Source organism: Lipophrys pholis, assembly GCF_963383615.2.
Source record: "Lipophrys pholis genome assembly, chromosome: 22".
Classification (NCBI taxonomy): Eukaryota; Metazoa; Chordata; class Actinopteri; order Blenniiformes; family Blenniidae; genus Lipophrys; species Lipophrys pholis.
In genome coordinates, this window is record NC_137644.1 from 17,897,586 (window position 1) to 17,915,341 (window position 17,756).

Genomic DNA, 17,756 nt, shown 5'->3' on the forward strand with positions numbered 1-17,756 from the left:
TGGACATTTTGCTTTTTTTTTTTGTTTCCTTTCTTTGTGACTTTTTTGCATGTGTCTGCATGCTGTTCTGCTTGTCACACCTCAACGTTGGATTTTCTTTCGTCTGGTTCCCTTTTGTTTTTTTTAATAATTCGAATAAGGCATGGTTGGCTTCAAAATTATATTTCTCTTAAGTATTGGAACTGAACTGATGTTCTTGACTCTTGACAGGTGAAGCTGTTGACTACTCCAAGAAAGGCACATATGCAGGAATGACTATTCCACCCTATTCCCAAGCCAGAGACACAAGTGCTGCTGGTACACTCTTTGGTACAAGCAGTGTTCTGAGGTCATCAAATGGAGTAGTCTATTCCTCTGTTGCTGCACCTGTTCCATCTACATATGCCATTACCACCCAGCCTGGGTCCATATTTAGTACATCATACAACACCCTGGCAACTATGCATACCAGCGACACCATGCCTTCCCTTTCCGACCTTCAAAGCCTGCCAATTACACGATCCCATAGTTTTCTGTCCACTCTCACCAACTCCGAAGAACAAGGAGATACCCCGCTCAATTTGGAAATTTCCAGAGGCAGTAATGCTGCTGGTAATGCCTCCACAGCAACAACGACTTCATTATCCCTTGACACATACACTGATGCATCCTTAGAAGCCATTGCTGCTTCACTTGAAGCTCTGTCTTCACCCATGGTTCCTGGGGATGGCCAGTATCAAGCAGAGCGTGAGAGACTAGAAATGGAGAAACTAAAGCAACAGCGCCTGGCTGAGGAATTGGAATGGGAGCGGCAGGAGATCCAGCGGTTCCGTGAACAAGAACAGTTCCTGGTGCAGAAGGAACTTGAAGAGCTGCAGGCTATGAAGCAGCAGATACTGTCCCAGCAAGAAGAAGAACGGCAGGCTCACCTTATGATGCAGAAAGAAACTTATGCCCAGCAGCAACAGCAGCTTGAGCAGATTCAGAGACTCCAAGAACAACTTCGTTTGCAACTGGAGGAGCAAAAGCTTCGTCAGATGTACCCAGGTGGGGACATTCCAGGGCATGGGATACAGGAGGCGGTTGTCCTGGGGCCTGACGGCACAGTGCTGTCCCGAAAAATCACAGACAGTGGCTGCCAAACAGATGAAGAGGATGAAGCAGTGAGCAATGCTTATACAGCTGGAAGAAAAAAGAGAAGTGCAAAAAAAAGTGTTGACAGTTGTGTGCAGACTGATGATGAGGATCAAGACGAATGGGAAGCTCAGAACAGAAGCCGACAAAGCCGGCCACGCACTTCCAGAGGTGACAGGGGTGGGCAGTCAGACATGTCACTCCAAGCTCATACAGAGATTTCCATACAAACAGATACGGAGGGCAATATTAGAATGGACGCCAGAATGGAGCTTTCTGACTCTGAAAGGACCTCACCAAAGAAACGACTTACACCCTTAGAAATAGGCCAGTCACCTAATCTCAAAACGGATTCCTCTACCCTTCAAGCACTTCCTAAATCCCCTAAAGTACTCTATTCTCCTATTTCCCCCTGTGTATCACCAAGCAAATCCCTTGAGTTTGTGTCCTATGATAAATCACTGGGTGATACCAGCCCACAAAAGCTACGAGGAAGTGCAGATCCTTTAAAAGCCTCTCCAAAGTCCATGCAGAGATCTATGTCTGACCCTAAGCCCATGAGCCCAACCGGAGAAGAAAGAGCAACATCTGAAAACTACGGTGTAAGTATAACACTTAAAACACCTACTGTCATTCACATAAAAAGTCCCAGAACAAAAAAAATCTGTTTGTTTTAAGTTTCAAAAAGTAAATATCAGTTAAAGTTAAAACTTTTCTGAGGTTTAAAATCACTTTAGATGTGTGTGTATTGAATGATCAGATTATTTCCCCCTTCCCATCATGATTGTTTAAAGTGAAGTTGACGCCACAATTGCTGTTGGACTAATAGTTTACATTTTCCTACAGGGAAAGAGCTCAGGTGGCACCCCAACAGGCACTCAAAAGAAGGTAAAGAGGACTCTCCCTAATCCACCATCAGAGGAGGAGACCACAACCAGTGGCCAGACAGCATACAGTACTAGTTCAGCCCGTCGAAGAATGTGCCGTAATTCCAACATGGCACGTGCAAAGATCCTACAAGATATTGACCGTGAGCTTGATCTGGTTGAGCGCGAGTCTTCCAAGCTCCGTAAAAGACAAGCAGAGTTAGATGAAGAAGAGAAAGAGATTGATGCAAAGCTTAGGTATTTGGAGATGGGCATCAATCGTAGGAAGGATGCACTGCTGAAGGAGAGAGAAAAGAGAGAAAGAGCCTACTTACAGAGTGTTGCAGAGGACAGAGATTACATGTCAGATAGTGAAGTTAGTAACATCCGTGAGACTAGAGGTGTGCGAGGTGGTGAGGATGAGGAAATCGAAACTCATGGTCTGGAGCGTCCCCGGACAGCTCCTCAGTCAGAGCTGGATGACTTTGTTCCACCTCAAACGAAGCATGAGTATGGAAAATACTCCCAGTACCAATACAATCAAAGTCAGTACCAGCAGTCTCTTTACCAGACCCCCCAGTCATATCAGTCTCACTCAATCTACTCCTCTGTTCCTTCACTCACCAGCTCCCAGCAGCAGAGTTACCACCAGATGCTTTTGCTGCAACAGAAAGCTGCTCGGCAAGCAGCTCTCCTTTCAGAGCTGGATTCAACTAAATATGATGTCATTAGCCGTCAGCCTGATCCAGTGTCATCTCCTTACCTGGGTGTCAAGTATGACAAATATGGTAACCACCTTGACCTACGAGCCTTGGAAGTAGGAAGTTTGGCAGGTAGTCCAATGTCAACTGTCTCAGAATCCTACTACACTGATGTCGATCACCACACACCTCGAAGTTACATGCTGCTGGAAGATGCTGCAGAACTAGCAAAAGGGTCCACTGGTATGTCTTCATCTTATAGTCTGGCTGAGAGGGAACTGGCTAAGGCAGAGAAGCTCCTGCGTAGGAGCGCTGCAGATTTGGGATCCACTGACTACCTGGGATCAACTTCTAGACTCCATACTTTTGGAAAGACACCCGATGAAGAGGATACAATGGAGGAACCTTACGAACTAAAACTTCTGAAGCAGCAGTTGAAGCAAGAGTTTAGGAGAAGTACCGGTGGGACAGAAAATCTAGAACAACTGACGGGTCTCTCCCAGCACTACTATACCCCAAGCTCTAGTGTCTCCAGTTACTCCCAAAGACATTATCCAAAGTCAGAAAAGTACAGCATCAGTCGACTTACTCTTGAGAAGCAGGCAGCAAAACAACTCCCAACATCTATGTTGTACCAAAAACACAAGACTCAGCCACTGGATCCTAAAATATCATCCAAGTATTCCTCCATTACGGATGGCAGAGGTTTGGAGACAGACTTTACCAGCTATCTTGGATCTACAAGTGCATCCCCAAGATCAAGCCGACTCATGCAGGATGAGATTACTTTTGGGCTTCGTAAGAATATTGCAGAGCAGCAAAAGTACCTTGGGTCTACCTTGGGTGCCAATCTGGCTGGTTCCCTGAACTTGGGCCAGAGCTTAGGTTTGGACTCTGCTTATCCAAGTGGAAGCCGCTCAAGACCGTCATCCAGACCAACTTCTTGCTATGGTCTGGACTTGTCTCTCAAACGGGACCCTTCCAGCTCTTCATTAAGGCTAAAAGGAGATGGTGAAGCATCTGGAGATGTACCAAGTTATCAAACCCCATCTGGTCGCACTAAACCCACTAGCCTTCCCATTGTGCAAAGTGGCCGGGGAAGAATACCCATAGTCGCGCAAAACTCTGAAGAAGAAAGTCCACTGAGTCCCGTTGGCCAGCCTATGGGCATGGCGCGTGCTTCAGCGGGACCTTTGCCTCCAATCTCAGCTGATTCACGGGACCAGTTTGGTTCATGCTTGTCCTTGGAGGGTTCCCAACAGCAGCAAATCAGGGAGGAGCCAACAAGAGGTAGAGGTTATGTGCTGCTGGATGACCTTCAGGGCACCATGTCAGATAGTGAAGGTAAAACACAGACAAGTCACATTGTCATGCTTGTCCTGTTCATTACGTTGTCATTAGACACTTCTGGTTGTTCTTTGTTTTGCATGTCTTCAGTCTTAACGTGTTTAATATTTAGCTTGTGTTTGAGGATTCAAACTCTGCTTGTGTCTGTGAAAGATTTCTGTTTGTATGTCCCATTTTTGTGAATGTACTTTCTTTTCATTTTCTGGTTTCTGGTGTACATTTCATCAAGCTGTGGCGATGTGGTGTCCTTGCATGCCTTTTATGCTTTCTTTCGGGACTTGAATGTATCTCTATGCATGCACCATGAGTCTATTGGTGTTTCAGATGTTGTGTAACGTGTTCATATTTTAGTTCATCACTTTACATTCGAACTTCCTGTTTCAGCTTTTGATGTGGGAGGCTTTAACTACCAAAAAGTAGTTGCTCACTTGTAGATTTTTTTATGTACAGAATCTCTATATTTGTAGCACTGCATCTTTTTGAAGAAGGTAGCAGTTTCAATTGTTTTAATGAAATTAAATGTTTTATCAGATTTAGTATGCAAAGCCAAGGTCACAATTGCAAAGTAGATCTATAAATCTTGAATTAGTTGCGGAAAATGTCTTTTCTGCACAAATGATACACTGAAAAGTGCCTCTCCCACTTGAAGATTTTGCATAATTGGCATCCAGACAAATGACAGTTAAAAAACCTTATGTCCTATTTAACAACAAAGACAATAGTAGATTAGTTATGTTTGTATAAAGTTCATGTTTACTGTTGATAGTCAGTGTTGTTGGTGTACTTGACTATAATACACATCGATTCATATTGATAATTTATATATATTGCTAGAATGGTATTCCTTGAAAACTCTTTACTTTGGGTGTTGTTGTCATCACAGTACTTGGATTGGATTATTCCTATCTTTGAAATGCATGATAATTGATTGCACTTGTGTGTGTGTAATAAATGTAAAAGTTCACCTTGCATGTCTTCTCTTTACTATATTAGTTAGTGTTTGTGATACTTTCTGTTGCATGAACTGTGTGCTCTGTTTCCCTTCTACACAGTTATTTTATATTGCATTTCTAAAGGGTAAACGTGCTTGGATTTTATAAAAAAACAGAATCTGTTGTTTGACCCCTTTTCAATGTTTCTGTTTATAAACACAGATACTATTGAAAGTCATTGACAAAAATGGACCATTATTTTGTGAACAAACACTTGGTTGATGATGAATCCTGAAAGTTTTCCAAAACATTACTGAGAGTGTGACACACCAAGTGGACCTAATTGGTGTAAAACAGCTAAATGGAACTAAGTTACACATCAATAAAACAAGTAAAAACAAAAAGACTTGTAATGCACCCAGAAAAGACATTGCCCCCTCCTATACATGCATGACTGAATTGTATGGAAAAAATTCATTTGTTGAAAAGTACTCTCTTAACTCGGCAAGCCAATCATCCACTTCCAAGTTCAGATCACATTCATGGAATAAGATGCACATTGTGCCATTTTTAATTTGAAGAAATTAATGAAAGCCACCGTTGTTTAGTTGTCTGGTTTTAATGTTTAAAGTTGTCTTGAATGCCACTTAACCACTTGTAAATAGATTCAGATGTATTCCATTATGTTGAAATGTAAACCCATTTGCCTTGATTCCAGCCCTAAATGATTCCCTGATGGCTTTGAACAGAGACGATGCAACCAATGGTAGAGTATTAGTCAAGTTCTCTAGTTATCCATTAACTAATATATTAACCTGCACCACACATTTATTACGCATCACAACAAACATGATGAATTCATTTTGGGGAGGTTTTGTGAATGAAAATAAATTCAACAAACATTGGGAATTCAAATATACTTTGAACTTAAAGTAAAGAAATCTTGGTTTCGGTAGATGGAACAATGGTTCTTTCTTTTTTTTTTTTAAATGGACACTGCGTGGAGATGTCAGGGGGGGACCCAGAAGTCCATGTTCCTTACAGATGTGGAGCCATTTAAAAAGGAAATAAACAGACTTGGATAACATGTATTGCCACCAAGCATTGTTAGAACATGAAAATAATCTACCAAACATGATTGTCATTACTTTTTGTGAGTAGTTTACATGAATTGCAAACACATCCACAGATACATACAAATCTCTCCATACATACACAAACTGTACGTATACATCACTAACATTTTCATTCTTAAATATCCATAACTCAATAGGTTTAGATACTCTCAAACTGCATTTCCTCCGTCGCTTACATCACACTACCTTTGAAAGTATTATTTTGCTTGGCATCCCTATGACACTTTATGAATGCTGGAAAAATTCACAATTTACTTTCTAATCATTATTTTTGCCCTGGTTTAATTTTCTGTCATTTCCCACAAATACAATTATTATTTTTCTATTTTTTAATTGCCCCGCAAACAACGTTACATGACCTGAAACTCCTTCTGTCGAATGGGATATAAGGGTCTTGCCTTTCTGAATGGTTTTGAAGCAGCGTGTGTTTTTTTTTATCCCTGAAGCCTACCACCTCAGACGGGAGGAGACCGACTGGTTTGACAAACCGCGAGATGGACGGTCAGAGAATGGACATGAGAAGAGACAGGTGAATAAAACATAAATTCTGACCCGCATGCAATGAAGCAATGTTTTTAGGTGTTATCATATAACAAGGTCAACGAAAAAGCATGCAACTTCGCTCAATCACCTTGATACGTGTTTGTGTGGTACATACACAAATGATAAGTGATTAACATCTCACATTGTGTATGGGCGACAGGGGAAAGGTCCGTACTACCCCTTCCCTCACCTCAGGGTCAAACTGCAGAGGGATCCAAAGGACCGCAGTGTCTCAGGTAAAGTAACGTTGTTCCAGCAGTAGGCTAAATATAATCATAACAGGCATATGGGGAGGCATATCTTACAAGTTAATGTGTTACTGACTGTTGTCCATTCATTAAATTGTATTTGATTCGATGCTTACTGAGGCCCTCAACTATGCCTCAATCACTGAATTTGTTCTCGTTTGACTAAACAGAAATAAAAATCTAATTTTAAATTATTGTAAAATTAAAGACGAAAAAACCCTAAATCTGCACACGAATAAACATTTAATTAGGTTTACGAAGAATGATTTTTTGCTTCCTGCATCTTATTCGTTCTATCATCTAATGTCAGATCTCAGCAAAGTGGCCCATCACCTCCCTTCCATTACCTTCTATTGCACCATTCCTCCAGGCTCAAAGTAGACAGACATTTCATGTCCTGGCTTTCCTTTTGATTTGGCTCCTTTCCACACCCATCACTAATTGCCATGCCAAAATGGCGCTTCCCTCAAGCTCAGGATTATCTCCCGCAATTAACCAACGTCCCACAAAGGAAGAATTTTGTTTACAAATGCTTCCTGCTTAACTAAGTCATTTGTTCTCGGTTATTTTGTTTTGTTTATATGGAAGATACTTCATGATGTGTTATCAAGTTATTTATTAAAATTAAGCTTTTATGTGATTGAAGGCTTCGTATGCGTGCACGAGTAACTGAGAACTAATATTTCCTTCTGTCTGAACTCATCTGCAAAGGCAGAGATCACTACAGAATGTTTTGACCTTAACTTACGTCCACCCTGACTGGACATGATATGAAAAAGAGTGAGTTTTGCCTTTCAACTATTCTAGATGTTATTTGATCATGCTCAAATTCATCCATGGAGGTTTTATGAGACAGTTTCAGAATGTAGAAAGAACAGGCAATTGTTACTCAAATGAACCAAGTAACAATAAGTTCCTCTGAAATATCTCTTTACGCAGAGAGAGGAGGAACATGCAAACTCCACACAGCAATTTGAACCCATACCTTCTTGCTGTGAGGTGAGAGCGCCAACTACTGTGTCACCATGCGGCCTTTAGTTAGGATGCAAAACAAAATTTTACCTGGTTCTTGCCATCATTAGTAATTCTGACATATTAATTGTTATGTTGGGAATAATATTACTGTGATCTCAAAGTTACCAAAATCCGCTATGCCTTCCACCACGACTACTTTTAATCAGCTTCAGGTTTCTACTCCGTGATGACTTCAAAGCTCCGATATTAAACAATATTTTTTGCAATATTTTAAATTCCAATTTGACTAACTGAACAATTCTTTGTCTTCCAAAGAGTGGTTATGTTTTTGCAGTGTGTGTTTCTGTTCATGTTCAAATAAACAAGACATGTGATGCTAATGTTGGAGATCAAACCTATTTGTTCTGCCAATGATTTGCTTTTGATCTTCGTGCCCAAACAGGAAACGGACTGGGTATTCGAGTGGTTGGAGGAAAAGAAGTACCTGACAGTAACGGGGACATCGGCGCTTATGTTGCCAAAGTCCTGCCTGGTGGAGCCGCAGAACAAACAGGAAAGATCCTTGAAGGTAAGGTCTGGGTTTCGAATGATGGTTTAATTTTTTCTTTTGCCTTATGAATGAGCTAGGCTTTAGTTCATACTACCGTATCACTACAACAATAGCATCAAATTACCTGTAATTATGCATTTATTAACGACTAAACTATCCCGTTCACTTTGAAAATTTTGTAAAAATGACATAATCGAGCGTCTCGTTAAAATGGAGAGAAACATAGTGGCGGCAAAATTAGGTCCTCGTTTACATTCATCTGATCAGCTCCCGGCGATGAGCCATGACTCATATTTGGTTGTGAAAAGTGAGAACTAAAATAAAAAGCTTACAGGGAAAAGGTTCATACTTAATTTCTTTTGACTTTACCAAATATGTGACCAGCCTCCAGCCATCGTGGTAGCATTTGTTACATCTCCATTAAAATGGAAACACTTGTTGATGCCTTTTCTCAGTTGTTTGTTATTTTGCTTGTTATGTTTCCAAAATTGGCAATTCAGAAAAAAAAAAAGAACTAAAGACACACATACCTATCACGGAGGCAAATTATAAAAGAAAAATTGGATGCTGAATCACTGGTGTAACATTTCCAGACGATATATAACAATCAAGCAGATGTAACATTGCAAACCTCTAACTCTTGAAGAGTTATGCATTATTTTATATCAGTGTCTTTTAACAATGACATCTTGTAGTGTGAAAAAGAATAAGGGCCACAGCGTAAGGAATATCTTATAATATGGCCAGGTGAACTAAGTCATCTTGAGCCTGTTGGTTAAATGTTTTTTGCCACCAGCTCACTGCAGTATCTCTGGTAAAAGTGGGCCTGGTTATAAATCATAAACAGAGCAAATATTTTCAGTTGAAAATTACATTGCATGTGGAAAAAAAAACCTAGTTACATAAACGTTTCCCAGTATTTTGTGTGATCTGGAACACACATCTGCTTTTTGATATTCATGGAGGCAGATGCGCTACATTGATTGTGTGGACTATTTTGTGTGACTGTCAGACACAATCCTCAGCATGTTTATGTAATCTGTATTCAAGCGAGGCCTTGTCCAAGCCTTACCCGCGGCCAAAAACATTTACTTGCACAACACCATAAAAGAAGCTCAGTTCCACTGGTCTTAGCAACCCTGATGGAGACGGCAATCAGGTGGTATTGCTTAATTCCCTGAGTGCCCGGTAACCATTATGTCAAAACCTTTATATACTATATGGTATATGATCTGTAGTTTCGCGTCTATATACACCTTTCACTGACACCACCATAAGATAAAGATGTTTGTGCAGCACATTAACAGCAACACATTTCAAAGAAGCAATATCGATTGGACGTTGGGGAGTCTGGGAGCGGCTAACCCCATCACCCTCCCAGTCCGTGTGGATACCCGTGGTCACAGAGAGGATGTCGAACAATTGGCGAAGCTGTGGCCAAAGCCTTTCGCAGAGCTGCCACACGGGTGATCTGTAGGCAGTGAGAGAAACAGAGAAACAAACAGCCGAACCCAGTGTGTGTGTGTGTGCGTGTGTGTGTGTGTGTGCGTGTGTGCGTGCGTCTCCATCTGCCTGTGCCGTGCGGAGGTGTGTGAGTACAGCCACTTTGTGTTCCTGTTTGTGTCTCCATCCGTTTCCCTTTTTATCCTGTTACGTGGCTGTTTTTTTTTTTTTTTTTTTTTTTGTCAGTTTCTTCTCTCTACTTCTTTAAACAGACAGTCAAAGGATTGTATCTGAGATCATTGTTGCTGTGTGTGTGTTTGTGTGAGTGTGTGTGTGTGTGTGTGTGGGGGGGGGGGGGGGGGGGGTCTTTCTTCAAGAAATATTAATATCAAACAAATAATGAATAAAATGTAAATTTCATTCCAGTAAAAATCAAAGTAAATGTGGATCGCATAGAACAATAAAGATGTGGAGGCATGCTGGTGGCTCGGTATGACAGTGATTTGAGCAAAACTCTATAATATTCTTACTATTGTGCTCAATAGCTATGCCTCTGGGCTGATTTGTTTTTTTTTTGTGTTTATTTTAGCAACCAGCATTTGTTGTAGTAAATTTAAAATGTTAAATTCAGGCTAATGACTACACAAAGAAAAGTACAGAGGTCAGTGCAGGCTAATAATCTCTCTATCTATTATGTTTTGTTTAAGTTGGGCTGTCGATCACAGTGCGAACGCAGAGAGACAGACACCCACACACACACATTCATCGGGACGTTTTACATCATTTAGCCTGAAATGCGTGTTTTCTGGGCTGTGGGGAGGAAACTAGAGTACCTCTTGTATTATGTCCTCGGACAGGAGGATGTGTGTGTTATTGGCTGACACTGCCGGGGACTGCCTCAGTCCAAGAGTCAAGATGCATCTGTGGTGTTGTTGGCTGTGGGGACAACTCAGCCATGATAGCACACGTAACGCCGTCATCAACACTGAGCAGAAAGGCTGCAAAGCACTCCGGCGCTGTCAGTGAGGACACGGCGCTTCACTCTCTCGTGTGAATATGGAAAAATGTTGTCAGATTCCACGGGCGCGGAGGCTTAGTGTCACAGAAGGACAGTGTGTGTGCATCTGTGTGCATACCACGGTATCTAGTGCAACAGCTCCGATGACTATTATGGGTTTCAAACTATCAAACCACAGCATAGCCTTTCTTGTTACTGCCACACGCAGCTCGGGAGTATCATCGCAAGCAGAAGACCCTCTGGATGAGCTGTTTCAAGCTGTGTAAGTCCCGCCTGTGTGCAGGGTGTGTTTGGAGGGATGCAGTGGGTTTGCTGTGTCTCCAGCTCTGGCTTGCAGTCTGATGCTTCTGTCAACAGGGTAAAAACCAAAGCTTTGTTTTCACGGTGATTCGAAGTGGAGGCTCCATTTCAAACCCTGAAGTACTTTCTAATCTTATATTTAAAGAACTGCTTCGTCCAAAGCTTCATTTTCTTGTTTGGTTTGCAGTGTTTGTGTGTGTGTGTGTGTGTTGACCAAATTGGTAAAAGTTGGAACCTCTACCGTCCTTTAACTGTGGATGTTCTCCTTTTTGTGCCTATGTCTAAACAAGGAATGCAAGTCCTGGAGTGGAACGGTGTTCTTCAGACAGGAAAAACCTACGAAGAGGTCCAAGGGCTTGTCGGGCAGCCGTGTAATGAGGCTGAAGTGTGTGTCAGGCTGTGAGTAGAAGGTTTCTTATCTTGTCATATCCGCTATCCTCTTATTTCACGTTCTCAAATCTGTCACAGATCTTTTCACATCTCTTTCCACGCTTCTCTCTTCTTTTGCGAAACTCATTTCATCTCTGGTGATCTTTAAATAGCCTTTTTTCTTATTTTCTTATTAATCACGTTTGTTCTGGTATTTCACTGCCACTGTTGTTTTCTTAAAAGCAAGTAATGTAAAATATCTTTTTTTTTTCAGTGATCTCAACATGCTGGCCGAGTCAGAAGGTTCTCAGCATTTGGATTTCCAGGAGCACAGCAAAGGTGAGTTATGGTGTATTTTAAAATGTGTTCGGCCCAGGATTAATGCAGGTTTTAACAGTTCTTTCTTTCCGCCATCCTCTGTAATTCATAATCAACTTTTTTTCTCTTGTTATTTCCTTTCTCGCGTCTTTTTTTGTCTCGTCTCTTTCTTCTCTAGTTCACCCTGTGGCCATTTCCTCTGTCTGTCCTCATTACACTGAACCATTGTGGGAGCACTGTAATCTTTTCATAGGGCTCCGTGATATAGAGCCTTAATATTTAGCCTGATGTTTTATATTCATGAGCTCTGTTGTTTTCTTTTTCATTTTCAGTTAAAAAGTTCACCTCAAAATGTGTCTATAGTTTCAGTCTGTAGACACTGTCATGCCGGAAAACGAAACAAAAAATCTTTAGATTAACAATATGTGTTTCATTTTTTTGTATACAAGCATGGCTTCATGAGGCTGATGGTGTTGATTATGATTTCAGTATTTGTGCACCTTCCAGGGGACAGACCACCCAGGTCTCCGGGTGTTGATCCCAAGCAGCTGGCGGCGGAGCTGCAGAAAGTGTCCCAGCAGCAGGCGCCCTCCTCCTCCTCCGGCCTGCCGGCCACCACCTCCGCCACCTCCAGCCCCGGCCAGCCTGGATCCCCGTCCGTCAGCAAGAAGCGCCACAGCAGCAAGGCGAGTGCTCAGAGGCTGGTTTCTGAAAAACAAATCTATATTTTCACCTTGGTTCCAATATTGTGATTGCAAACACGCAATATATCACATTGTATTTGCTTCTTTTGCTTTTTGTGGATGATTTTTAGACCCATTCTAAAGGAATACGATAAGACTATAATGACAAAAAGTAGATTTCCCTCAATTTAATCTTTGAAAACAACAATAAAATCCAAGTTACTATCTTTACACAAATATATCTAGTACTTAAGTCAAAAATATTTGTTCAAAATACAAAAAAACATTTTTCTACAAAACATGGATAATTTAAGTATTTTAAGCCAATTACTTTTCTTCTTTTATCTATGAGACAGAATACAAACAAAGTTATCTTTAGTTGGATTTCATTTTTCATGTAAAAAAACAAGTAAGTAGTTTAAACAAAGAACAGTCTAGCTTTATCAACACAAATAAAAATATGCAAAAACAAAAAAGTTGCATTATTTTGTGTTTAAGCTCTTAAATGATGTGTAAATTAATGTTTTTCTTTTCTCACAGACTTCAGAAGGAACAAAGATCCAGACCCACCCCATCTCTGGAGAGATACAGGTCTGTAAAAAAAATATTAATGCAAATGGAAAGAGTGAGATGCCAATGTTGTGAGATTTTACCTTTAAAATATTCAAATGCAATGAAAAGCAAACAGAATTCTGTGCATTGCCAACCCTCGTTTTCCAGATTCTTCCTTTTCCCACATTGCATCTCCCCCTAATGCATTTGAATCCATTGTAACTCACTTGTGTTTCTTTCTTCCAGCTTCAAATCCACTATGACAAGCAGCTCGGCAACCTGATTGTTCACGTCCTGCAGGCCAGAAACCTCGCCCCGCGGGACAACAACGGTTACTCCGATCCATTCGTTAAAGTGTATCTGCTGCCTGGCAGAGGGTAAGTCAGCAGAGTGGAAACAGCAAGAAGGAAGGTGGTGTGTTCAGCGTATGAAATAAAAATGTGTAGATGCTTGAATTTTGTTCATGTCCAAAGGACTGAAATCATGAGCCGTCTTTGAGAGACTGATTTAAAGTTGTACGTAGTTATAAGAAATGTACTATCTGGGAGGCACAGACTTTCTTAAGCTTAAGCCGTATCTCCATTCATTGTAAAAATCGATTTGACATTGATTTTGACTCACCATAACATTTTTCTATGTGCAGCTCATGGCCTTTCTCCGATATCAAATCCATAGCGTCGACACACCACTACATTACAGCAGGTCCATCAAAGGTCATGGTTTTTTTTATTTTTTTATTATTATAGTAGCTTCACAGGACTCATCAGCCCTGTATCACTGCTGGATAATATAAACCTTATGTATGAGGTTGATAGTGTACTTGCATCCCTCTGCTGTTAATGGCTGTTCCACTGGAGGAACGAGTGCAGTCAAAATCAATAGCTCTCATATCTGCTCGCAATACGATCTGCACTCCCTTAAAGGTCCGGGGCTCCCTGCTCCCTGTGATTGCACTGTAATGCTATTGACTTTCCCACCTTCTCTATGCTATGAAATGCTATCTCTCTCTAGAGTTTTCTTTTCTTTTTGAGGATCATTACAGCAATAAAACATAGTGTGTGTGTTTACACACATGCACAGACGCAAACAACATAGCGGAGGAGATCGGGGGCCGCGGTAACAGTAAAGAGGCTGCGAGAATGGCGCCTGAAAGTTGTGACGGGGTCACGCACACTAAACACGACATGTGTGCACATACGTGTGTGTGTGTGTGTGTGTGTGTGTGTGTGTGTGTGTGTGTGTGTGTGTGTGTGTGTGTGTGTGTGTGTATACACATGGGCTCTCACAACTATCAACACCAACTCCAATCCATACAGAGGCTGTTCAGTTGCATCACATCTCCTGGCAACCACATGGAGGTCCTGCAGCGGTTGAAAACAGTGACTTAACTCACCTGTGATCTGGACAGCATGATTAAACATGTGCACAAGGATAGACGCATACCTCTCCAGGCGTTATCTGCAGAGTAACTTTATGTTGAAATTTCTTACTAAAAGTCCAACTTTCACTGGTATTTATAACATTTATGTAAAAATGTTGATTTATATAATGGTGCATGATATTTATTTGTTCAGGTAATATGTCAATGGGAAATATAACCACTCAAATGATGGTATGTTCTACTTATATAGCATACAAACTAGTGAAATTAGATCAATTTTGTCAACGGTAGACAAAAATTGCATCTGATTGTGTGATGAAGAAATTAAGCTCCCACCCGTAGTGCTGTTTTGTTGCAGCCCATGAATGGCACATCGCCATTACGGTTGCCAATGGATGACTCATATGACCTGAAAGTCCTCTCAACACTCATACATGCACCTCATGACACACTTACAGCAGTTTTCAGTGAACCACTCCAGCGCACCATAATTCCCTGCTTCTGCCCCTAAACACACACACACACACACACACACACACACACACACACACACACACACACACACACACACACACACACACACACACACACACACACACACACACACACACACACACACACACACACACACTTGTTGATAAGTCACACCAAAGGGAACCCGGATGTATCGGTGTATCTACCCTTCCTACATATGCATTAACAGTCCACAGACACTCTCTTACACCCCCGTCCCCCCACCCACCCTCCCTCTGACGACTGTTTCTGTATGTTGTTCTCTATATTTAATGCATGCTGGACCCCCTCAGTCAGGTCATGGTTGTCCAGAATGCCAGGTATGTGACTTGCCCACTTTGGTTCTGTTTTGGTTGCAAATTGGTTGTCAGTTTGGTCAAAGTTAAAAAAAAGAAAAGAAAAAGAAATGCCTTTTTTCAAAAAGACAAGTTGTTTTCTAACTAACTGGAAAACTGATAAATGTCTACTAGCTCAGTCCCACTAACTACCCTTCACCCTGGAATAATTGCACTTTTTCCCTTCCTTCCCTCCTCCCACAAACGTTCCCTGCAGCTTTAGGAGTGTCTTTGTCTTTGGAGGTGGCAAAGTCCTAACTACTAATGCCTTTTCATCTATTTAACACAAATCAAAAACAGTCCTGTGCATTTTTATCTGAGCTAACTGTTGGTTTGTCCTGGTAGATGATCGTTGTCCCCCCCCCCCCCCCCCCCCACCCCACCCCAACCCCCGAACCATTGAAATTTGGAACCCTAACATTGATCCTGACACCCTTTAGTTTGTCACCGTTTTGTGATTAAAACTCCTTGGTGCTGTCCTACATCGTGCCCTGACATCATACCGCACCCTCAGCACCCTCCCACATTTAATACACACTCCTATCATTTTGCAATGCAGTCCTTTATTCATGCCATTGTTTTCCAACATGGAGTAAAGCGTCCTTGTCCTTTCCAAACTAACTCTTACAGATTTACTCATATCATACGATCTGGGATCAGACCCTACACACTGCAAAAAACATCCATATCAGCAAGTCTTTTGTTTATACTACTAAATTGGCAGGCAAATATATCAATTAGCAATCTACTAGAAAGTCTTTTTTCTAGTAGAGCCTTGTTTTCGGTTTCAAGCCTGTCTTCCTTGGAGATTTCATCCAAGAACGGCTGCAGGCTAGTTTGATGCCAAATGATCTTAATGGTAAACGGCTTGATAAGCATCAAAAATGGAGTTTTTTGCAGCACATCCTGACATCATTCCCTGCCGTCCATGCACGTAGGCCTCATACATTGTTACCATCTAAACAATGTGCATCACATCCATTCTCTTCCCTTAACTGTCATATTGTGGCCTCCTCCAGTACTTTGTGCTCACTACAGTTTGGTGGTCCCCTACCCAGCAGGATGATGATGTGTTTACTTACCAAGTCTGCATGTGTACGATGTGTCCCCCCCCCAGTGCTGAAAACAAGAGGAAGTCCAAACATGCAGGGAAAAGCCTCAACCCTGAGTGGAACCAGACTGTCATCTATAAGAATATCCACCTGGAGCAGGTACCGAGCGTGACCACGGACACAAGGAGTCTATTCTTAGGCATTTTAACATACAAACAACTGACATCATCATTTTAATTAATACTCAATGACAATACAGTAATTCTTTATGCATAAGTTGTGAATGAACTATGATTGCAGAATCAGATCATATTTTTTTGTGATTGTTTGAATGTTTTAGTTTGAGTATGATCATGCCATTGTTTAAAATAAGTCAGCATTGAGAAAAGTTGATACTGATAGGTGTCAAACATAAGGTCTGTGGGTCAAAACCAGCCTGCAAGAGGCTCCAATCCGTCCAAAGCACCAAGAAAATTGTAAAAATCTCAAAGAAAACATTACTTAAGGGTAGCAGACACCAGCAAAGCAGTCTCAAAGCCATGCTGTCAGGGTGAATTTGTAAAAACATGTATAATGCCTCTGCTATAGAAGCTTTTTTGGACATTTCACAGAATTTTCCACCAGGTTTCATTAAAATTTAAGTAAAATATTTTTGACATTCGTGTTATAGAGGCTCTAGGATGACTTCTTTGTATCTGAGAGCAGACAAGTGTACTGTTATCTGACAGCTAGCCATCTCTGCTTGGTAATATTTTCAGTTATTGTGGGGAGGAGTGTGCGTTATACACTTTCTCCAGAAAATTCAGGAAAACTCTCAGTTTAACTGGTTCCAAGGTTAAATTACCCAAATAAAAATAAATACATCTGCAAAGCTCCTACTGGTTTAATTGTAATTTCATTTATGGAAACTCTTAAACTGTGTGTATTCCAGTTGAGGAAGAAGACTCTGGAGGTGAGCGTGTGGGACTACGACAAGTGCTCCTCCAATGATTTTCTCGGAGAGGTAATCTTCTATCAGAACATCATTTTTGTTCAAAGATGCCTTAATAAAAAATTTATAAATTGAGTTAAACTGCCGTGCTTGTTCCCAGGTCCTCATTGATCTGTCGAACACCGCTCAGTTAGACAACATCCCGCGCTGGCTTACCCTGAAGGAGCAGAGCGAGGGGGACCACCACAGACGCTCCCACTCAGGCCAGGGCCGGCATGGTTCCTCAAAACCCTCGTCCCAGCACTCCTCCCCTAAAACCATGGGCTCCTCACACGATATTCAGGATTCCCCCAAATCCTCTGTCATCAAGAGCCGAAGCCACGGGATCTTTCCAGACCCAGCCAAGGGTAGGACACGATGAGTTCCTCTCACCCGCTTGATTAAAACACC

The 17,756-nt window shown here is 41.5% G+C and overlaps 1 protein-coding gene across 1 annotated transcript in view; it reads left to right on the plus strand.

The window, feature by feature from the left end:
• Positions 1 to 17,756, plus strand: part of pcloa (piccolo presynaptic cytomatrix protein a) — a 58,745-nt gene that overhangs the window by 30,376 nt on the left and 10,613 nt on the right. The window contains exons 6-20 of the mRNA XM_080492322.1: positions 211 to 1,715; positions 1,960 to 4,024; positions 5,678 to 5,725; positions 6,542 to 6,624; positions 6,799 to 6,874; positions 8,304 to 8,429; positions 11,463 to 11,571; positions 11,816 to 11,880; positions 12,367 to 12,545; positions 13,083 to 13,133; positions 13,341 to 13,471; positions 15,282 to 15,308; positions 16,441 to 16,534; positions 17,307 to 17,378; positions 17,467 to 17,713. Of these exons, the coding sequence (XP_080348448.1) occupies positions 211 to 1,715; positions 1,960 to 4,024; positions 5,678 to 5,725; positions 6,542 to 6,624; positions 6,799 to 6,874; positions 8,304 to 8,429; positions 11,463 to 11,571; positions 11,816 to 11,880; positions 12,367 to 12,545; positions 13,083 to 13,133; positions 13,341 to 13,471; positions 15,282 to 15,308; positions 16,441 to 16,534; positions 17,307 to 17,378; positions 17,467 to 17,713 (4,878 nt within the window). The remainder of the gene's footprint in view (positions 1 to 210; positions 1,716 to 1,959; positions 4,025 to 5,677; positions 5,726 to 6,541; positions 6,625 to 6,798; positions 6,875 to 8,303; positions 8,430 to 11,462; positions 11,572 to 11,815; positions 11,881 to 12,366; positions 12,546 to 13,082; positions 13,134 to 13,340; positions 13,472 to 15,281; positions 15,309 to 16,440; positions 16,535 to 17,306; positions 17,379 to 17,466; positions 17,714 to 17,756) is intronic.